This window comes from Cervus elaphus, chromosome 9 (genome assembly GCF_910594005.1).
Source record: "Cervus elaphus chromosome 9, mCerEla1.1, whole genome shotgun sequence".
Taxonomy (NCBI): Eukaryota; Metazoa; Chordata; class Mammalia; order Artiodactyla; family Cervidae; genus Cervus; species Cervus elaphus.
The window spans coordinates 44,408,846-44,433,205 of record NC_057823.1 but is presented as its reverse complement, the minus strand read 5'-3'; the positions used below and the strand labels follow the sequence as shown (position 1 = coordinate 44,433,205).

Sequence of the window (24,360 nt, the reverse complement as noted above, 5' to 3'; positions counted from 1 at the left end):
GTCTTGGGTGGCCCTACAAGGCAGAGCTCATAATTTCCTTGAATTAGACTATTAATCCAACTTTAGAGCCTACAGACTCCAGAACTGAATTGCCTCAGGACAAACAACTAACAGGGAGGAAGCAGAGCCCCACCCATCAGCAGACAATCAGATTTCCACATAAGCAAAAGGTAAGAAAATTTAGAGCCACCAAACCAGCTTTACAATAAATGCTAAAGGAACTTCCCTAGGCAGGAAGCAAAAGAGAAGGAAAAGACCTACAGAAAATAAGCCCAAAGCAATTTAGAAGATGGTAATAGGATCATACATATCAATATTTACATTTAATATAAATGGATTAAATGTACCAACCAAAAGATATAGACTGGCTGCTGCTGCTGCTGCTAAGTCGCGTCAGTCGTGTCCGACTCTGTGGGACCCCATAGACGGCAGCCCACCAGGCTCCCCCGTTCCTGGGATTCTCCAGGCAAGAACACTGGACTGGGTTGCCATTTCCTTCTCCAATGCATGAAAGTGAAAAGTGAAAGTGAAGTTGCTCAGTAGTGTCCGACTCTTCGAGACCCCATGGACTGCAGCCTACCTGGGTCCTCCGTCCATGGGAGTTTCCAGGTAAGAGTACTTTCCATTGCCTTCTCTGATAGACTGGCTGAGTGGATAAAAACATTTTCATGTATGCACTTCCACTTACCACATCACTCTAATTAATATCCCAAATTGCATGTAATTATTTTATATTGTTAGGTTAATTATGTGTCCATTGTGATTTTATATTTTTTTGGTCTGGCTATTGATTGTGAAAACTGGAATACATCTTTTACTATCTTGATTATGTAACTATTATTTGCTTAATACCAATGTATAATAATTGGTCAACAGAAAGTAATAGAATTCTACATTTAACCACTAGCCCCACCTGGGAGGCCACATTACTAAAACTGCCATTTAATAAAAAAGCTGTAATCACTTTTTAAAATCCAAATACTCATTAGAATTATCTTGGAATTTTTTGAAAAACTTAAATGCTCAGATATTGTTTTTCTCTCCAAGGCTCCAGGTGTGATTTTAGTGAGCAGCTGTGCTTAAGAACAACAGAGCTAAAAAAAAAAAAAAAAAAAAAAAAAAGAACAACAGAGCTATATGATGATCTTTTACTTTTATCAGTTTGTTTTACTTTTTATATTTCATATTTAGTGCTCCTATTTCATTTAGTTTATGTTTTTCAAGTTCTCCAGCTATTTATTCTTTTTTCTCAGACCTTTATCAGGTGTAGTAGGAAAACTTTTGTATACACTTATATACAAAATAGTCATAAACATATATGCACCCAACATAGGAGCACTTCAATATGTAAAGCAAATACTAACAACCACAAAGGGAGAAATTGACAGCAACACAATAACAGTGGGGAACTTAAACACCCCACTTTCATCAATGGACCAATCATCCAGACAGAAAATTAATAATGGAACAAGGCCTTAGATTATATGTTAGGCTAGATGGACTTAACATATATTTATAGAGCACTCAATCCAAAAGGAGCAGACTACATATTCTTCTCTAGTGCACATGGAACATTCCCCAGGATTGACCACATGCTGGGCCACAGGTGAGCCTTGGTAAATTTAAGAAAACTGAAATCACATCAAGCATCTTTTCTGCTCACAATGCTATGAGATCAGAAATAAAGTATAAGGAAAAAATGGTAAAAAATACCAACACCTGGTGGCTAAATAATATGCTACTAAACAACCAATGGATCACTGAAGATATAAAAGAGGAAATAAAAAAATACGTACAGGCAAATAAAAATGAAAACATAATGGTCCAAAACATATGGGATGCAGCAAAAGTAGTTCTAAGAGGGAAGTTTACAGTAATACACTCTTTCCTCAGGAAATAAGAAAATCTCAAATAAACAATCTAACCCTACACCTAAAACATGTAGAGAAAGAGAAACAAGCAAAACCTAAATTAGTGAAAGGAAAGAAATCAAAGAAGAGAGCATAAAAAACTGAAATAGAGATGAAGAGAACAATTACAAAGATCAGTGAAACTGAGAAGGGAGGCTGCGGGCGAAGCGCGCGTCGAGCGGGGGAGCGGCGCTGCTTGTGGAGATCCGCGGAGGCCGACCGGATTCGTTGGCTGCCGTCCCCGCTGCCGTGCACTGGATTAAAAACTACATCTAACGCCAACCATGAAAGATCCAAGTCGCAGCAGTACTAGCCCAAGCATCATCAATGAAGATGTGATAATTAACGGTCATTCTCATGAAGATGACAATCCATTTGCAGAGTACATGTGGATGGAAAATGAAGAGGAATTCAACAGACAGATAGAAGAGGAGTTATGGGAAGAAGAATTTATTGAACGCTGTTTCCAAGAAATGCTGGAAGAAGAAGAGGAACATGAGTGGTATCTCCCACAAACTATGGACCAAATCCAAGACCAGTTTAATGACCTTGTTATCAGTGATGGCTCTTCCCTGGAAGATCTTGTGGTCAAGAGCAATCTGAATCCAAATGCAAAGGAGTTTGTTCCTGGGGTGAAGTACTAAAATATTTGAGTAGACGGGGCCCTCTTTTGGTGGATGTAGCACAATTTCCACACTGTGAAGGCAGTATTAGAAGACTTAATTGTAAAAGCTCTCTCTTGTCACTGTGTTACACTTATGCATTGCCAAAGTTTTGTTAGTCTTGCATGCTTAATAAAAGTGCTGAGACTGTTATTAAGTAAAAAGCTGTCAAACATTTACTGAGAATAGAATTGGCCCCATGGCTTGAAATGAAAACAGCAAGGAAAGAAGCACCAGTCAAGTTGTGATAAAGCACCAAATTAAATGATCTCTAAATCTAAATTAAATTCTACTTGTTAAGTGAGTTTCTCAGTTCAGTCTTAAATTTGCGTTCCCATCAAAAAGAATCTCCTTTTTCTGAAGAAGGCTTGCTGGTTAATTGGAATAATTCAGTATAGACATTTAAGTATGTCTTTAGTTACTGAGGTTACAAGGTAGTGAACCTAAGTCTCCTGGCTTTTACAGTGTGTTATCATGTAAGAAAATACTGAATTATCCTAGTGTTACATCTAAGAAAGTATGTGATTTGAGAATTCCATCCTTTTCTAAGGAGTCATTGCATCATAGCTATTACCTGTGTAAAATCTAACATTTGACCAACCCATAATTCAATTGAACAAAGAAATTATTATATAATTTGAGTGGTGCTTTTCCTTGCTTTGTTAACCATCACTACAATAGTCTGCAGCACAACTTTTCTTTTAACAAAGCTAGAACAGTTTTGGCTTCTTAAACTTCTTATTTGGGTAGGTTAAGCTGCCATACGTGTTCAGTGTGAATAGTGTTTAAGTTGAAAATATTGTAAAAAAATTATATTTTTTCAAAAATATTTAAAAAAATAAATAATAGTAGAACTGAAAAAAAAAAAAGATCAGTGAAACTAAAAGCTGGTTCTTTTTCTTTTATTTTCTTTTCTTTTTTTTAAATTAAAAAAAAATTTTTTTTTTATTAGTTGGAGGCTAATTACTTCACAACATTTCAGTGGGTTTTGTCATACATTGATATGAATCAGCCATAGATTTACACGTATTCCCCATCCCGATCCCCCCTCCCACCTCCCTCTCCACCCAATTCCTCTGGGTCTTCCCAGTGCACCAGGCCGGAGCACTTGTCACATGCATCCCACCTGGGCTGGTGATCTGTTTCACCATAGATAGTATACATGCTGTTCTCTCGAAACATCCCACCCTCGCCTTCTCCCACAGAGTTCAAAAGTCTGTTCTGTACTTCTGTGTCTCTTTTTCTGTTTGGCATATAGGGTTATCATTACCATCTTTCTAAATTCCATATATATGTGTTAGTATGCTGTAATGTTCTTTATCTTTCTGGCTTACTTCACTCTGTGTAAGGGGCTCCAGTTTCATCCATCTCATTAGGACTGATTCAAATGAATTCTTTTTAATGGCTGAGTAATATTCCATGGTGTATATGTACCACAGCTTCCTTATCCATTCATCTGCTGATGGGCATCTAGGTTGCTTCCATGTCCTGGCTATTATAAACAGTGCTGTGATGAACATTGGGGTGCACGTGTCTCTTTCAGATCTGGTTTCCTTGGTGTGTATGCCCAGAAGTGGGATTGCTGGGTCATATGGCAGTTCTATTTCCAGTTTTTTAAGAAATCTCCACACTGTTCTCCATAGCAGCTGTACTAGTTTGCATTCCCACCAACAGTGTAAGAGGGTTCCCTTTTCTCCACACCCTCTCCAGCATTTATTGCTTGTAGACTTTTGGATAGCAGCCATCCTGACTGGCGTGTAATGGTACCTCATTGTGGTTTTGATTTGCATTTCTCTGATAATGAGTGATGTTGAGCATCTTTTCATGTGTTTGTTAGCCATCTGTATGTCTTCTTTGGAGAAATGTCTGTTTAGTTCTTTGGCCCATTTTTTGATTAGGTCATTTATATTTCTGGAATTGAGCTGCAGGAGTTGCTTGTATATTTTTGAGATTAATCCTTTGTCTGTTTCTTCATTTGCTATTATTTTCTCCCAATCTGAGGGCTGTCTTTTCACCTTACTTATAGTTTCCTTTGTAGTGCAAAAGCTTTTAAGTCTCATTAGGTCCCATTTGTTTAGTTTTGCTTTTATTTCCAATATTCTGGGAGGTGGGTCATAGAGGATCCTGCTCTGACTCATGTCGGAGAGTGTTTTGCCTATGTTCTCCTCTAGGAGTTTTATAGTTTCTGGTCTTACATTTAGATCTTTAATCCATTTTGAGTTTATTTTTGTGTATGGTGTTAGAAAGTGTTCTAGTTTCATTCTTTTACAAGTGGTTGACCAGTTTTCCCAGCACCACTTGTTAAAGAGGTTGTCTTTTTTCCATTGTATATCCTTGCCTCCTTTGTCAAAGATAAGGTGTCCATAGGTTCGTGGATTTATCTCTGGGCTTTCTATTCTGTTCCATTGATCTATATTTCTGTCTTTGTGCCAGTACCATACTGTCTTGATGACTGTGGCTTTGTAGTAGAGTCTGAAGTCAGGCAGGTTGATTCCTCCAGTTCCATTCTTCTTTCTCAAGATTACTTTGGCTATTCGAGGTTTTTTGTATTTCCATACAAATTGTGAAATTATTTGTTCTAGTTCTGTGAAAAATACCATTGGTAGCTTGATAGGGATTGCATTGAATCTATAGATTGCTTTGGTTAGAATAGCCATTTTGACAATATTGATTCTTCCAATCCATGAACACGGTATGTTTCTCCATCTGTTTGTGTCCTCTTTGATTTCTTTCATCAGTGTTTTATAGTTTTCTATGTATAAGTCTTTTGTTTCTTTAGGTAGATGTACTCCTAAGTATTTTATTCTTTTTGTTGCAATGGTGAATGGTATTGTTTCCTTAATTTCTCTTCCTGTTTTTTCATTGTTAGTATATAGGAATGCAAGGGATTTCTGTGTGTTAATTTTAAATCCTGCAACTTTACTATATTCATTGATTAGCTCTAGTAATTTTCTGGTAGAGTCTTTAGGGTTTTCTATGTAGAGGATCATGTCATCTGCAAACAGTGAGAGTTTCACTTCTTCTTTTCCTATCTGGATTCCTTTTACTTCTTTTTCTGCTCTGATTGCTGTGGCCAAAACTTCCAACATTATGTTGAATAGTAGTGGTGAGAGTGGGCACCCTTGTCTTGTTCCTGATTTCAGGGGAAATGTAAAAGCTGGTTCTTTGAGAAGATAAAATTGACAAACCTTTAATGGAACTCGTCAAGAAAAAAAGAGACAGGACTAAAATGAATAAATTAGGGATGAAAAAGGAGAAGTTACAAATGACATTGTAGAAATGGAAAAGATCATGAGAGACTACTGCAAGCAACTGTATACCAATAAAATGGACAAATTAGAGGAAATGGACAAATTCTTAGAAAGACACAACCTTCCAAATTTAAATCAGGAAGAAATAGAAAATATGAATAATCACAAGTACTGAAACTGAAACTGTTGTTTAAAAACTCCAACAAACAAACATCCAGGACCAGACAGCTTCACAGGTAAATTCTATTGAACATTTAGAGAAATGTTAATACACTTCTGAAACTCTTCCAAAAAACTGCCAAAGAAGGAACACTCCCAAGATCATTCTTTAAGTCCAATATCACTCTGATACCAAAATCAAAGATATTGCAAAAAGAAAAGAAATAAAATCACCAGCCAATATTATTAATGAACATAGATGCCAAAATCCTCAACAAAATACTAGCAAATGGAATCCAATAATACATTAAAAAGATCACATATCATGATCAAGAGGGATTCCTCCCAGGGATGCAAAAAATTTTCAATATCTGCAAATCAGTCAGTGTGATACACCATATCACAAACTGAAGAACAGAAACCATCTCAAAAGATGCAAAGTAAGCTTTTGACAAAATTCAACACCCACTTATGATAAAATTCTTCAAAAACCAGGTATAGAGGAAACCTACTTCAACATAATAAAAACCATATACAGCAAATGCATAGCAAACATCCTCAATGGTAAAAAACAGAAAGTATTTCCTACAAGATCAGGAACAAGACAAGGATGTCCATTTCCCCACTACTCTTAAACATAGTTTTGGAAGTCCTAGCCACAGCAATCAGAGAATAAAAGGAATCCAAATTGGAAAGGAAGTAAAATTGTCTCTCTTGGCAGATGACATGATACTATATATAGAAAACCCTAAAGATGCTATAAGAAAGCTACTAGAGCTCATCAATGAATGTGGTAAAGAAATCTCTTGCATAACTATACACTAAAAACAAAAGATCAAAAAAATAAATCAAGGGAAAACCCTATTTATCATTGCATCAAAGAATGAAATATCTCTGAATAAAACTACCTAAGAAAGTAAAAGACCTGCATTCAGAAAAATATAAAATATTGATGAAAGTTATCAAAGATAACACAAACAAATGAATAGATATACCATGTCCTTGGATTGGAAGATTCAACATTGTGAAAATGACTATACTATCCAACACAATCTACAGGTTCAGTGTAATCCTTATCAAATTACCAATGGCATGTTTCACAGAATTAGAACAGAAAATTTTACAATTTCTATGGAAATGTAGAAAACCATGAATAGTCAAAACAACCTTAAGAAAAAAGGAGCTGGAGAAATCAACCTCCCTGACTTCACACTCTTCTATACTACAAAGCTACAGTCACCAAACAGTATTGTACTGGCACAAAAACAGAAATATAGATTAATGGAACAGAATAGAAAATCCAGAGATAAACCCAATATCTAAGGTAGACCACCTAATCTTTGACAGGGAAATCTAGTGTGCTGCAGTCCATGGGTTTGCAAAGAATTGGACATCACTGAGCAACTGAAAAACAATAATCTTTAACAAAGTAGGCAAGAACATACAATGGACGAAAAATAGTTTCTTCAATAAGTATTGCTGGGAAAGCTGAACATATAAAAGAATGAAATTAGAATAATGCCTAATATCATACACAGAAATAAACTCAAAAAGGGTCGAAGACCTAAATTTAATACCAGACAGTATAAAAGTCTAAGATGATAAAAACAAAAATAAATGGGACCTAACTAAATTGAAAAGATTTTGCATCACAAAGGAAATCATAAACAAGACAAAAATAAACCCTCCAAATGGGAGGAAATGTTTGCAAATGAATAAAATGACAAGAGATTAATCTAAATATAAAAGCAGCTCATGCAGTTCAATATAAAACATCAAACAATACAATAAAAAATGGAAAGAAGATCTAAATACACATTTCTCCAAAGATGAACAGGTAGGTAAATAGCACAAGAAAAGATGCTCAACATCACTAATTATTAGAGGAATACAATCAAATCTACAATGAAGTATGACCTCATAATGGTCAGAATGTCCATGATTAAAAAAAAACAACTACTAACATTAAATGCTATGGATGATGTGCAGAAAAGAAAACCCTCCTATTGTTAGAAATGTAAACTGGTAAAGCCACTATGGAGAATAGCATGAAAGTTCCTCTAAATAGAGCTACCACATAATCCTGCAATCCCACTCCTGGGCATATATCCAGAGAAAACTATAATTCAAAAAAATGCATGCACCTTAATGTTGACTGCAGCAGTATTTATAATAGCCAAGACATGTAAGCAGCCTAGATATTCATTAGCTGAGGAATGGATGAAGAAGATGTGCTACATATATACAGTTGAACATTGTGTGTTAGTAGCTCAGTCATGTCAGACTCTTTGCAACCCCACAGACTGTAACCTGCTAGGCTTCTCTGTCCATGGGATTCTCCAGGCAAGCATACTCGAGTGGATTGCCATACCCTCCTCCAGTAACTGAAGATTACTCACCTGTGAAAAAAGAACAGAAAAGAGTGGATATATATGTATGTATAAATGATTTACTCTGCTGTACATATGAGCATAATGCAACATTGTAAGTTAGCTATATTCAATTAAAAAATTAATATTAGACAAAATATTTTAATAGCTACTTCAGATGCCCAGAAGAAATTACTCCTGAAGATGGCCTTAGGATTTGAGTTGCAACATCAGCTCTTAGGAGTCTGTAGCCTGTTGCCCTGATGTAGAATTTGGTCTTGCCAGCTTCCACAATTGCAGAAGCCAATTACTTTGAATCAATGTCTATTGTCAGTCAATGTCAATGTCTACCTCTTTAACTCCTTCACAGGTATATATACATATATGTGTATATGCACAAACACACACATGCACACACACACACATCCTATTGATTCCGTTTCTCTGGAGACCACTGACCAATACACCAACAAACGAGAAAATATTTTTTAATGCTTAAATAAACAATTTGAAACGACTTACATTGCTAAATCTCAAGAAAACTGGAATCATGCAAAACAGAGAGTCTAAAGAATTCAGTTACACAAGAGAAACAAAAAAAATGTATAGAAAGCATTGTGCAAAAAAAGCACCAGACACAGGCACAAAAGATTTCTACCAAACATTCAAAGATGAGATTATCCTGTTTGAATTATAGAATACACAAAAGAACTATACAGAAAAGGTCTTAATGACCCAGATAACTGTGAAGATATGGTCACTCACCTAGAGCTGGATTTTTTGGAGTGTGAAGTCAAGTGGGTCTTAGGAAGCATTAGTGTTGTGTTAGTCGCTCAGTTGTGTCCGATTCTTTGCAACCCCATGAAGAGTAGCCCGCCAGGCTCTTCTGTCCATGGAATTCTCCAGGCAAAATCCTGGAGTGGGTTGCCATTCCCTTCTCTAGGGGATCTTCCTGACGCAGGGATCAAACTCCGGTCTCCTGCATTGCAGGCAGATTCTTTACCAACTGAGCCACCAGGGAAGCACTTGTTAGTAGGAAGCATTATTACTAACAAAGCTAGTTGAAGTGATGGAATTCTAGCTAAGCTACTTCAAATCCTAAAAGATGATGCTCTTAAAGACCTGCACTCATTATGCCAGCAAATTTGGAAGACTCAGCAGGGGCCACAGGACTGGAAAAGGTCAGTTTTCATTCTAATCCCAAAGAATATTCAAACTACTGTACAATTCTGCTCATTTCACATGCTACCAAGATTATGCTCAAAATCCTTCAAGCTAGGCTTCAGTAGTTTGTGAACTGAGAACTTCCAGATAGACAAGCTAGGTTTAGAAAAGGCAGAGGAACCAGAGATCAAATTGCCAACACTTGTTGGATCATGGAGAAAGCAAGAGAATTCCAGAAAAAAAGTCTACTTCTGCTTCATTGACTGTGCTAAAGCCTTTGACTGTGGATCACAACAAACTGTGGAAAATTCTTAAAAAGATGGGAGTACCAGACCACCTTACCTGTCTCCTGAGATATCTGTACGCAGGACAAGAAGCAACAGTTAGAACTGGACATGGATCAATGACTGGTTCAAAACTGGGAAAGAAGTAAGACAAGGTGCATGTTGTCACTGTGCTTATTTAACGTATATGCGGAGGGCATGTGTGTGCTTCTTGCTCAGTCATGTCTGACTCTTTGGAACCCCATGGACTGTGGCCTGCCAGGCTCCTAAGGCCATGGAATTCTCCACACAAGTATACTGGAGTGGGTAGCCATTCTCTTCTCCAGGGGATCTTCCTGACTCAGAAATTGAACACAGGTCTCCTGCATTGCAGGAAGATTCTTTATCATTTGAGCTACAGTACATCATGTGAAATGCCAGACTGGATGAATCACAAGCTGGAATCAAGATTGCTGGGAAAAATATCAACAACCTCAGATACACAAATGATACCACTCTAATAGGAGAAAGTGAAGAGGAACTAAAGAGCTTTTGATGAGGGTGAAAGAGGAGAGTGAAATGCTGGCTTGAAACTCAAAACACTAAGATCCTGGCATCCAGTCCCATCACCTCATGGCAAATATTAACAGAAGGGTGAAAAGTTGAAGTAGTGACAGATTTTCTTCTGTTGGACTCCAACATGGACTGTAGCCATGAAATTAAAGGATGCCTGCTCCTTGAAAGAAAAGCTTTGACAAACCTAGATCAGCGTATTAAAAAGCAGATACATCACTTTACTGACAAAAGTCCGTATAGTCAAGTTATGGTTTTTCCTGCAGTCATGTACGGATGTGAGAGCTGGACCATAAAGGAGGCTGAGTGCTGAAGAAATGATACTTTCGAATTGTGGTGCTGGAGAAGACTCTAGAGAATCCCTTGGCCTGCAAGTAGATCAAACCAGTCAATCCTAAAGAAATCATTCCTGAATATTAATTGGAAAGACTAATGCTGCAACTGAAACTCCAATACTTTGGCCACCTGATGCAAAGAGCTAACTCATTGGAAAAGGCCCTGATGGTGGGAAAGATTGAAGGCAAAGGAGAAGGAGCAGTAGAGAATAACATAGTTAGATAGCATCATCAACTCAATGGACATGAATCTGAGCAAAGTCTGGGAGATAGTGGAGGACAGAGCAGCCTGGTGTGCGCTAGTCCATGGGGTCAGATAGAGTCACACATGACTTGAAAGTGAAAGTGAAGTCGTTCAGTTGTGTCCGACTCTTTGTGACCCCATGGACTGTAACCTACCAGGCTCCTCCATCTGTGGGATTTTCCAGGCATGAATACTGGAGTGGATTGCCATTTCCTTCTCTGGGGGATCTTCCTGACCCAGGGATTGAACCCAGGTCTCCCGCATTGTAGGTAGATGCTTTGCCTTCTGAGCCACCAGGGAAGTCCATGACTTCCCTTCCAAGACACATGACTCAGTGACAAACAATAAAAAAAACAGGAGTATTGAAATGGAAGGATAACTAAATGAAATATAGTATTGATGATAAAACTTAAAAATAGCACAAAAATTCTGTTAAGCAAATTCATACAATAAAATCTACCTCATCCATTATAAATATATTTATAATTTAAAATACTATAACATATAAAATTGATGAATCTGATTATCTGAAAATAAAAAAACCTTAGCTTGTCAAAAATAAAAATCTCCAAGCAAAGTCAAATGATAAATGAAAAACTGCAGAAAATATGTTTACACTTGTACCACAAAGAATTAATGTTTCTAATATTTAAAACCTTCTTAAAAATGAGAGTTAAAAATCAACAACCCCTTAGAGAAATGGCAAAAGCTTTGAAAGGACAGTTTATAGATATGGAAATGCACATGGTTCTTAAATACTAAAAAATGATCAATCTGATACTCGCTCATAATACAAATTAAGATAATACTATATTAAAAACACAACACCTCACCTACAACATTGACAAATCTCCTAAAGTTTAACAACACATATTATTGGTGAGGCTGTGGAAAATCAGTTCAGTTCAGTTCAGTCGCTCAGTTGTGTCCAACCCCATGGACTGCAGCATGCCAGGCCTCCCAGTTCATCATCAACTCCCAGAGCCTACTCAAACTCATGTCCATTGAGTCAGTGATGCCATCCAACCATCTCATCCTCTGTCGTCCCAAAATAGGCACTTTCAGACATTGCTGGTGGAAACAGAAAATGATACAATCCATATACAAAGACATTTGTATTTAGTAAAATTACATTCACAGTGCCCTCCAACCTAACAATTCCACTTCTAAAATCCTAAACTGAATTTACACGTGTAAAAAATTAAAATGGTGTTGTAACACCATTTATTTTATTTTATTTATTTTATTTTATTTTATTTATTTTTTTTATTTTTTGTCATACATTGATATGAATCAGCCATAGATTTACACGTATTCCCCATCCCGATCCCCCCTCCCACCTCCCTCTCCACCCGATTCCTCTGGGTCTTCCCAGTGCACCAGGCCGGAGCACTTGTCACATGCATCCCACCTGGGCTGGTGATCTGTTTCACCATAGATAGTATACATGCTGTTCTTTTGAAATATCCCACCCTCACATTCTCCCACAGAGTTCAAGAGTCTGTTCTGTATTTCTGTGTCTCTTTTTCTGTTTTGCATATAGGGTTATCGTTACCATCTTTCTAAATTCCATATATATGCGTTAGTATGCTGTAATGTTCTTTATCTTTCTGGCTTACTTCACTCTGTATAAGGGGCTCCAGTTTCATCCATCTCATTAGGACTGATTCAAATGAATTCTTTTTAATGGCTGAGTAATATTCCATGGTGTATATGTACCACAGCTTCCTTATCCATTCATCTGCTGATGGGCATCTAGGTTGCTTCCATGTCCTGGCTATTATAAACAGTGCTGTGATGAACATTGGGGTGCACGTGTCTCTTTCAGATCTGGTTTCCTTGGTGTGTATGCCCAGAAGTGGGATTGCTGGGTCATATGGCAGTTCTATTTCCAGTTTTTTAAGAAATCTCCACACTGTTCTCCATAGCGGCTGTACTAGTTTGCATTCCCACCAACAGTGTAAGAGGGTTCCCTTTTCTCCACACCCTCTCCAGCATTTATTGCTTGTAGACTTTTGGATAGCAGCCATCCTGACTGGCGTGTAATGGTACCTCATTGTGGTTTTGATTTGCATTTCTCTGATAATGAGTGATGTTGAGCATCTTTTCATGTGTTTGTTAGCCATCTGTATGTCTTCTTTGGAGAAATGTCTGTTTAGTTCTTTGGCCCATTTTTTGATTGGGTCATTTATATTTCTGGAATTGAGCTGCAGGTGTTGCTTGTATATTTTTGAGATTAATCCTTTGTCTGTTTCTTCATTTGCTATTATTTTCTCCCAATCTGAGGGCTGTCTTTTCACCTTACTTATAGTTTCCTTTGTAGTCACCATTTATTTTATAATAAATAAAGGAATCAAAAGAAATATCTCAAATATACCTTTCCTATTTTATTTATTCATGCTCTCTTTAGGAATGCAATCCTGACATCATGATGCTTCTTCAATTTTCCCCATTATCAAAGAAAAATATACTAACATAAATACACATTTATGGAATTTTACAGTTTTGTTATTCTATATGCCATTCTGCAAGTTGTTCTCACTTGACATTACCTCATGGACATTTTTCTCAGTAGATTTGGATGTAGCACATTGCTTCTAACATATACAAAATACAAAAATATGAATGTGTGTCAAAATGTTCAGCTCATTTCCAGGATTTTGCTTCCTTGGTTAATGGTAGTTACAATAAAAATTCTAAACATATATTTAAATTGTGGTGCTGTCATTTCTGCAGAATAGTTTTAAGGTATGTGTGTTCTAACATGTTTTTAGTTTACTTTCTTAAAAGACTGTGACAATTTACCCTACCGCCAACAGTTTATGAGAAGGTATATTTGCCTGAACCTTAACTAGCACTTGATAGGGATTATGGAATAAGGTTGTAGTCTGTGAAGCCTTTATATTCACTCTAAAGTGAATTGGTTTAAACAGAGATTTAACCTTGGATCCTAAGGTCACTGACTCAATCATTAATATAATAATTACTCAGATATCTGCTCATGTATATATATCCTAGACTAAAGAATATGGACTAAAATGGTGACAAGATTTAGAAACACCTGGCTAAACTGTATCTTTTTCCCATAATTTCCATTAGCCCTCTCCTCTATTTATTTGTTTGAATAATGCATATTTTCTCACTTTTAATTAAGTGAAAGAAAGTGAAGTTGCTCAGTCATATCCGACTCTTTGTGACCCCATGGACTGTAGCCCACCAGGCTCCTCTGTCCTTGGAATTTTCCAGGCTAGAGTACTGGAGCGGGTTGCCATTTCCTTCTCCAGGGAAGTTTCCCAACCCAGGGATCGAACCCAGGTCTCCCGCATTGCGGGCAGACAGACACTTTACCGTCTGAGCCACCAGGGAAGCAGGTTTGTATAATGCATATTTTCTCACTTTTACTTAAGTACATTGTAAACACCACATCCAGGTAAGTCACACCAGCCTCTTATCATCCTTTGCCACAAGAATGAGTCCAATGATGGGGTAAAGCAGAAGTAAAGTTAAGCAAAATGTTGGCTCAATTTGTGGCAGCCTGAAGAAAAGAATGGTGAATGGTGGCTATTTTTCTTCAGAGAATAATTGTAAATAATTAGATGTGATAAATATGCTAATTTATAACAATATGCAGGTATAAAGTCATGCTAATTAAAGCCTTCAGACAAGTTCCCAGGACATTTCCCCCTGAGGTCCTCAATTAGCAAAGCATCTGGATTGTCAGACACACCCTGCCTCTGATCAGTAACCTTAACTTACAGACACTACTCATATGAATGATGATTTAGGGCCTCTTGGAAGATAAAATGAGCCTCTATCTACCTACACCGTCAACCAATCCTTAGTCTTAGTTCTGACACAGGAAAGGAGAACATAGCACTTATCACCCAGGGAGAAGCACAGAAGACACCTGGATTTCCAGGTGACAGTGACAGAATTCACAAGGTAGCTAACTTTAATATTTACTTTTGCATAAGAGAGCAGAAGATATGCCTATAATTTTCTCGTACTTCCTAAACAAAATTAATCATAGTGACATTTTACAGCTAATTTACATTAATAATGAAATCATGGGCTATTAAATACAATTTTAATTACCCAGTATATTAACTCTGATGGGCCAAGCAGATAAAATTGTCAAATTATACTGAGAATGTAGAAACAAAGTCAAAGCTATATGGATGGTTAACAAATAGTGCCTATCTTCATGTTCTGTATAAGAGTTTTTATTTAATGGTGTTTAGACTTTTAATGTTCCATCTCTAAGACAATTTTTCCTCATAAGTTATATATTAATAATAGATAAGCCTACATGTATTTTGGGCCTAAAATTTTATATTAATGATGGTGATTATGATCTTGGGCTCCAGAGTATGATAGAATTGGGTTAAAACTTCATCCCCATCACCTATATGCTCTGTGGGCTTGGGCAAAGAGTTAACATCTTTCTATACTTTGGTTTTGACATCTGGAAATTGGATGTATCAAGAGCACGCATCTCTGAAGGTCGTCAGTGAGACTGAATACAGCAACGTGTGTGAAGAGCTGAGCTGGTACTCAATAAAGGAAGGCTTGTAACTGTTATTTTCTCTAGTCAGTGAAATATGTAGTGACACAGGGGGATCTGTATAACTTTCTTCTAGATTTTTTACCAAGTTGCATATTTTGGCTAATTTTGTATAGTCACATAAAAATATTAAAAATAGAATTCATTAAAGATTCTATCCAAGGGGTTTCCCTGTGGTTCAGTGGTTAAAACTCTGTACTCTCAATGTAGGGGACTCAGTTTGATCCTTGGTCAAGGAACTAGATCTGGCATGCCACAACTAAACACCTAGTGCAGACAAATAAATAAATATTTAAAAATTTTTTTTTCCAATAAAAATAAGTTAATATTAAACTATAAATCAAAGTAGATGATTATCACATAATCCAACATGTTTTTAAAAGTCAGCTTATGAAAGGATCTTTATGTAAGAATTAACACACCAGTTAGTCTCTTAGAGATCTTGTCCAACAGTTTTTTCCTGACAGAAAACATTTGGAAGGTCATGCTAAAACCAAAGCCATCATGGGTGGGGCTATGATTTGCTTTGAGTTTTTTTCAGTTCCTGACTCATCCAGATTTAGGAGAGGTGACAGACAGGCATTCCTCTTACCAGTGAACTGTTTTGATGTCAGGGAGAAGGATAGGGGTGTGCTCATAGATAATACCTCTGCCCCAGGGTTATTAGGACTGATTTGAAGCTGAGCAGAGGCAATGTCGTTTTTCAAAGAAGTAAGAATTGAACAGCCAGAAGGCCGCTACAGGTGTGGAGTGTCCAATCCCTCTCTGTTCTATTGGGTCTCCGGGAGAGAGGCCACAATAGATGGAGATGTCTCATGAGAATCACTGGACACCATAACAAATGGCATTTCATTGGCAGGTGGGCCAAAAGGTGCCAGGCCATGTTGGCTGTTCATTCTAAGATGTGTAGTACAAAAGAGATGTACTTATTTCCACCTGGCTTTTTGATCTGATACTCTCAAGAAGAGGAAAAAGAACTTAGGAAAAAAACATTGATACAAAGGAGAGATACAGGGGCTGTGGTGACTGAAGAGTTAAATGTATTCTCTGAGAATATAGGTATACGATATGTCATTAAAGCATTCTGATTCTCTGGAGAATTTCTACTCATCTGTTCTTAAAGACTAGATTGAAACCCTTTTTGATATTCATGCCCTATTCTAGTAGGTTTTGATTGTGGTAAGGAAATCTGGGTTTTCATAAAGGTCTTTGAATCTGATGAACATGTAACTTTAGGAGATATTGAGTAAGTTGAGTTCATGCTCTAGAATCAGGTTGCCAGGGTTGGTTTATGGCTCCTTGCCACTGGAAAATTAATCCCTCTAAGTTCCAGTGCTTTTATCAGTAAAGTGAGAATACAGTTAATAATTTATATAAATTAATTCTTATGTATTGTTGAGAGAATTCAATTATAACAAATGCTTATAAAATGCTAGCATTTGATGAGTGATCAATAAGTATTATGTTATTATCACTGTTGTTATGGTGATGAATTGTACCAAATGCTTTAGAATGATGTCAATGTGCATTCAAAGTAGTATATCCAATTGCTATAAAAAAGATGTTTTAAGTGCCATGCAAATAGATCTTAACTCTCTACTAATTCTCTAAATACTCCTAAAATGTGAGAAACAGAATCTATTTGTATGGCACCTAAAGCATTTTAGTAACAAAGGTCTCACAGTAAATTGCTTATCTAAATATTTACATTGACCTAAGGCAAGAGGCAAACCCAAATCTCAGGTCTTCCTTGAAATGAACTGCATAAAAACAGACCCATCAGCAGAAACACTGTGTCTTCTATATTCATATACCTTATTTTGCATTTCTGAGGGGCAGAATATATTTCTAAGTGTACAGTGACTGTTAATTAAAAGCCATCTTGGGAAAAACAAAAACAAAAACATAGGCTCCTTGTTTGACTCTTGGCCTACACCAGGCCTATTGGTAAGAAAAGAGAATAACCTCACCCTGGGCAGAAGTGAAGCTTTGCCAAGGGTTAATTTTTAAATAAGAAGTAAATATGACACAGTGTGGATGACAGTGATTAAAAAAAGGCAGAAAATTAGGTGGATAAAAGATAATTGGTAGAAAATATGAAGGTAACATGGGGAAAATGCAAAGCAAATGGTACCATGTTGTATCACACTATTGGCAGGAGGAATGTGTGGCTACTTACTTATATCTTAACTTAGCAGAGCAAGAAGACCCCAGATTTCTGCATTGCTCTGACTCTGGTGATTGGCATTCCAGCATTAGAGATCCTTCATCTTTCTTAAGGATTTCTTAATGCTAAAAGTTTAACCTCCTCATCACCCAAACATCAGATTAAATATTAGAGCACTGTTTACAGCCAATCAATTACTGGGAATACACTTGAGAATGACAAAAACCTTAAGATTGTTGGGCACTGACATGGTCAAGGGAAATCATCTGAAGAAGATGGTAGCCCTTGTCATAATTTGGCTTGTCAGGAAAATGACCATGCATTGTTTTCAAAGTTCATATATATGTGCACCATCATCAGTGAGCATGATTTTATCTTCCTCTGCCCTCTGTGATCCCTACAGATCAGTCTGGAGAGTGAAAATGTTAAAGGTGTCACAGCTTTCCCAGATGCATAGAATGCAATAGTTCTAATACTAGGGCACCAACCATTTCTGTTAAAAGACTGTATGAAGCATTCATAATATGGCTCAGTGACAATCTAAGTAGGCTGCCTGCCTATGTAACATGTTCACAGAGGGCACTGGAATCCTCAGTAGCACAGCACATGATCGGGGTACCTGACACTTATTGTCAAAAACTACCAACATTCAGGAAACATTCACTGAATATCTGCAATATTCCAGAAGCTTGTGAAAGACTGACTTCATAATAACTTTATTAAAGTCTTCTTCTCTTGCCACTGTACCTCCTCTAGAGCAAGATCATATCAATGTGCATTGTTTCCTTTGTTTATCAGTCTCTCAGTCATGTCTGGCTCTTTGTGACCACATGGACTGTAGCATGCCAGGCTTCCCAGTTCATCACCAACTCCTGGAGCTTGCTCAAATTCATATCAATCAAGTTGGTGATGCCATCCAACCATCTCATCTTCTGTTGTCCCCTTCTCCGCCTGCCTTCAATCTTTCCGAGAATCAGGGCCTTTTCCAATGTATCAGTTCTTCGCATCAGGAGGCCTAAGTATTGGGGCTTCACCTTCAGTGTCAATCCTTCCAATGAATATTCAGGACTGATTTCCTTTAGGATGAACTTGTTTGATCTCTTTGCAGTCCAGGGATTCTCAAGAATCTTCTCCAACAACACAGTTCAAAAGCATCAATTATTCAGTGCTCAGCTTTCTTTATAGTCCAACTCTCATATCCATACATGACTACTGGAAAAACCATAGCTTTGACTACATGGACATTTGTTGGCAAAGTAATGTCTCTGCTTTTTAATATGCTATCTAGGGTTGGTCATAGTTTTTCTTCCAAGGAACAAGCCTCTTTTAATTTCATGACTGCAGACACTATCTGCAGTGATTTTGAAGCCCCCCAAAATAAAGTTCCTCACTGTTTCCATTGTTTCCCCACCTATTTGCCATGAAGTGATGAGACTGTATGCCATGATCTTAGTTTTTTGAATGTTGAGTTTTAAGACAACTTTTTCACTCTCCTCCTTCAGTTTCATCAAGAGGCTCTTTACTTATTCACTTTCTGCCATAAGGGTGATGTCATCTGCATATGTGAGGTTATTGATATATCTCCAGGAAATCTTGATTCCAGATTGTGCTTCATCCAACCTGACATACTGCATGATGTACTCTGAATATAACTTAAATAAGCAGGGTGACAATATACAGCCTTGATGTACTCCTTTCCCAGTTGGAACCAATCTGTTGTTCAATGTCTGGTTCTAACTGTTGCTTCTTGACCTGCATACAGATTTCTCAGGAGGTAGGTAAGGTGGTCTGGTATTCCCATCTCTTGAAGAATTTTCCACAGTTTGCTGTGATTCACACAGTCAAAGGCTTTAGCAGAGTCAATGAAGCAGAAGTAGATGTTTTTTTCTGAATTCTTTTCCTTTTTCTATGATCTAACAGATGTTGACAATTTGATCTATGGTTCCTCTGTCTTTTCTAAATCCAGCTTGAACATCTGGAAGTTCATGTTTCATATACTGTTGAAACCTAGCTTGGAGAATTTTGAGCATTACTTTGCTAGCTTGTGAAATGAGTGCAATTGTGTGGCAGTTCAAACATTCTTTGGCATTGCCTTTCTTTGGGATTGGAATGAAAACTGACCTTTTCCAGTCCTGTGGCCACTGCTGAGATTTCCAAATTTGCTGACATATTGAGTGCAGCATTTTCACAGCATTATCTCATAGAATTTGAAAGAGTTCAACTGTAATTCCATCACCTTCACTAGCTTTGTTTATAGTGATGCTTCCTAAGGCCCACTTGACTTCACACCCCAAGATGTCTGACTCTAGGTGAGTGATCACACCATTGTGGTTATCTAGGTCATTAGGATATTTTTTTGTATAGTTCTTCCATGTACTTTCCACCACTTCTTAATATCTTCTGCTTCTGTTAGATCTATACCATTGCTGTCTGTATTATGCCCATCTTTGCACAAAATGTTCACTTGGTATCTCTAATTTTCTTGAAGAGATCTCTAGTCTTTCCCATTCTATTGTTTTCCTCTATTTCTTTGCATTGTTCACTTAGGACGGCTTTCTTATCTCTCCTTGCTATTCTTTGGAACTCTGCATTTAGATGGATATATATTTCTTTATCTCCTTTGCCTTTCACTTCTCTTCTTTTCTCAGCTATTTGTAAGCCCTCTTCAGACAGCCATTTTGCCTTTTTGCATTTCTTTTTTTTAGGGATGGTTTTGATCACTGCCTCCTGTACAATGTCACAAACCTCTGTTCATAGTTCTTCAGACACTCTATCAGACCTAATCTCTTGAATCCATTTGTCACTTCTACTGTATAATCATAAGGGTTTTGATTTGGTTGTGCCTGAATGGCACAGTGGTTTTCCCTACTTCCTTTAACCAAAGTCTGAATTTGTCTATAAGGAGTTCATGATCTGAGCCACAGTCAGCTTCCAGTCTTGTTGCTGACTGTATAGAGCTTTTCCATATTTGACTGCAAAGAATATAATTAATTCAATTTTGGTATTGATCATCTGGTGATATCCATGTGTAGTGTCATCTCTTGTGTTGTTGGAAGAGGGTGTGACCTCTTGCTATACCAGTGCATTCTCTTGGCAAAACTGTTAACCTTTGCCCTGCTTCATTTTGTACTCCAAGGACAAACTTGCCTGTTACTCCATGTATCTCTTGTCTTTTGCATTCCAGTCCCCTATGATGAAAGGACATCTTTTTTTTTGGTGTTACTTCTAGGTCTTGTAGGTTTTTGTAGAACTATTCAACTTCAGCTTCTTTGGCATTAGTGGTTGGGGCATATACTTGGATTACTGTGATATTGAATGGTTTGTTTTGGAAATGAACCAAGATCATTCTGTTGTTTTTGAGGTTGCACTCAAGTACTGCATTTCAGACTCTTGTTGGCTAAGATGACTACTCCATTTCTTCTAAGAGATTCTTGCCCACAGTAGTAGATAAAACGGTTATCTGAATTAAATTCACCCATTCCAGTCCATTTTAGTATACTGATTGCTAAAATGTTGATGTTCACTCTTGCCATCTCCTCTTTGACCACTTCCAATTTACCTTGATTCATGGACCTAACATTTCAGGTTCCTATGCAATATTGTTCTTTTCAGCATTGGACTTGACTTTCACCACCAGACACTTCCACAACTGGGCATTGTTTCTGCCCAGAGAGGCTCAGCCTCTTCTTTCTTTTTGGAGCTATTTCTCTGCTCTTCTCCAGTAGGCTATTGGGCACCTACAAACCTGGAGAGTTCATCTTTCCATGTCATATCTTTTTGCCTTTTCATATGTTCATGGGGTTCTCAAGGCAAGAATACTGAAGTGGTTTGCGTTCCCTTCTCCAGTGGACTACATTTTGTCAGAACTCTCCACTGAGACTCTTAGATTCCATAAATAGACATGATACTTCCAATATTACATCTCACTTTCTCTCGCTTTTCTCCAGAAAGTTGGAGCCCTGAAATAAAAAAAAAAACCAAAACTGCCTACAATCCTATATCTTGTTCCTCTGCTTCATTATGTTTAGTGCTTCTGACACTTGAAATGCCCTTTCTGAAATGGAAAACTTATTGGTCCATTTAATGCAATCTCATATTTTATTGTATTAATGGTCCTTCTGTTTCCTCAAGCTTACTGAGGACAGAGGGGAGGACTTACTAAAGTTCGTCTAGAACAGACATTGGACTCAATAGACATCTATAAAGTGAAAGAATGACAAATGAGTCAGTGAAATGAGTCATGTTAAAAATGAGGGATTAATTTCTAAATCTATAAACACATAAATCTTGAATTCATCTTCTTTACCATGATTATTAGTAGATGACTACATGTCTTGATGAAAATGTATAGTCTTAGATATACCCTGTAATAAAAGGGAAAAAATGATGAACAAGTGAGACATTTTTGTTGTTCTGGAAATAACTTACAATAAAATATTGGATGCAACTGAAAGATATGTCTAGTTTTCAAATTTTACTTGACTGGCTTACCATGTAAACTAGCAAATATTATACAGCTTTGAGTCAATTTAATCAAGTCAATTAAAATCAATGAGTTTCATTTCCTTGTTTATATAATGCAATTACTATACTACATCTCTGTTTCTTAATCTGATCTAAGAACCACTTGGAGAATATGATTTAATAGGTCTGAAGGAGGGGACAGGTGATTTTTCAATAGGAAGCTGTATATAACTCTGGAACACTTGATTTCATGGAACTGTAAGAATCAAATATTGTATTATCAACTTCTCAGAAGCTATAAGCAGAAAATATGGGAACAAAATCCATCTTGTCACATAGTTATTGATAACCTGCTTCTTCAATTTACAGGCCTAGGCAATCTTGGGAGTTCAAAGTATTATATTTAAGGGAAAAAAGCAGAACTTCTCCTCTGAAAAGGCTGACAATCTACAGGGTTAAAGATTTATCCACAAGGAGAAGGCAAGGGTGGGATGTTTCGAGAGAACAGCAAGTATATTATCTATAGTGAAACAGATCACTATGCATGAGACAAGTGCTCGGGCCTGGTGCACTGGGAGATGCATGAGACAAGTGCTCGGGCCTGGTGCACTGGGAAGACCCAGAGGAATCGGGTGGAGAGGGAGGTGGGAGGGGGGATCGGGATGGGGAATACATGTAACTCCATGGCTGATTCATGTCAATGTATGACAAAACCCACTGCAATGTTGTGAAGTGATTGGCCTCCAACTAATAAAATAAAATAAAATAAAATGTATTATACATTTGGAAAAAAAAATAAAGAGCTTCTAAAAGCAAAAAAAAAAAAAAAAAAGGTTTATCCACAAATAGCTGCGGCTTAAGGCAAACTGCCTCATACACTGTGATAGACTGATGAACACAAAAGAGGCCAGAGAAGCAGCGGGTGCTAACTGGGAGGACCACAGAGGAGGGGACAGTTAAGCTGGGACTTTGAAAGTGGATAATATGATTTGTTAGTTCAAGTAAAACTGAATTGCTGTCCCTCTATCCACTGATTTTTTAAAAATATGCCTCAAATTGGTGGCTTAGTCACAACACTTCCTCCCATACAGCACTCAGAAACCTGTTATAAACTCCTGTCCTTGACATTATTTTTTCTTCCAGTTTTATTGAGATATTGACATATAGCACTGTATAAGTTTAAGGTGTACAGCATAAAGATTTGACTTACATCATGAAATAATTAACACAGTGAGTTTAGTGAACATCATCTCATAGAGATACAAAATTAAAGAAATACAAAAAAATTTTCTTTTGATGAGAACTCAGGATTTATTCTAGTTACAGCTTTCATATTTAACATATAGCAGTTTAATTATATTTATCATGTTGTACATTACATCCCTAATGTTTATTTACCTTATTACTAGAAGCTTGTACTGTTTAGTCAAAAGGACTACCTTCAGCCAGTTTCCTCTGCTCCCATCCCACCAACCCTAGTAACCACAAATATCATCTTTTTTCTGTGATTTTGTTTATTTGATTGTTCTTGAAGTATAATTGACCTACAATACAATGTTATTTTCCTGGTAGACAACACAATGATTCAGTCTTTCTATATACATTTTTATTGGCCATGCTGTTGGCATGTGGGATCTAAGTTCCCTGACCAGGGCTCAAACTCATGCCACCTGCAGTGAAAGCACGTATTCTTAACCACTGGACCACCAAGGAAGTCCTTATTTCTCTACTTTTTAAAATGATCACTATGATAAGTCTAGTTGCAATATCACCACACAAAGATATTATTTAGATATTGACTCTACTCCCCACTCTGTATATTTCATGTTTGTGACTCATATTTCTCTTTGCCCTTCAGCCCTCTATACTCTGGCAACCACCTGTTTGTTCTCAGTATCTATTACTCTCTGTTCATTGGTTTTTAGATCCCACATATAAGTGATATAGCACAGTATTTGACTTTCTCTGACTTATTTCACTTTGCAAAATATCCTCTAGGTCCAATGCACCTTACCAGTCAACCTACAAGAAACATTGCAGAATCACTCTGATTAACTGTGTGAATGTGCACAGCTGTGTGTAATAAGGGACCAGAAGGCCTTGATTCTGCCTCTTGTGCAAAGTAAACTTCTAATTATGCCTACTATATGCATTTAACACTGCTGCCCAGGCAATGTTCTCAAATCTATACTCACTGATACTTTTAATCTGCACAAGCCCCTTATGTTGTGGGTT

The 24,360-nt window shown here is 37.2% G+C and overlaps 2 protein-coding genes across 2 annotated transcripts in view; one reads left to right on the top strand and one right to left on the bottom strand.

The window, feature by feature from the left end:
* The window catches only part of PGBD2 (piggyBac transposable element derived 2), a 149,897-nt gene that overhangs the window by 10,239 nt on the left and 115,298 nt on the right, over window positions 1–24,360 (bottom strand). The window lies entirely within an intron of this gene.
* On the top strand, window positions 2,059–3,441 carry LOC122700025 (polyadenylate-binding protein-interacting protein 2-like). Its single transcript, XM_043912548.1, has one exon. It carries the CDS (start codon window positions 2,195–2,197, stop codon window positions 2,552–2,554), a length of 360 nt encoding a protein of 119 aa, XP_043768483.1. The 5' UTR covers window positions 2,059–2,194; the 3' UTR covers window positions 2,555–3,441.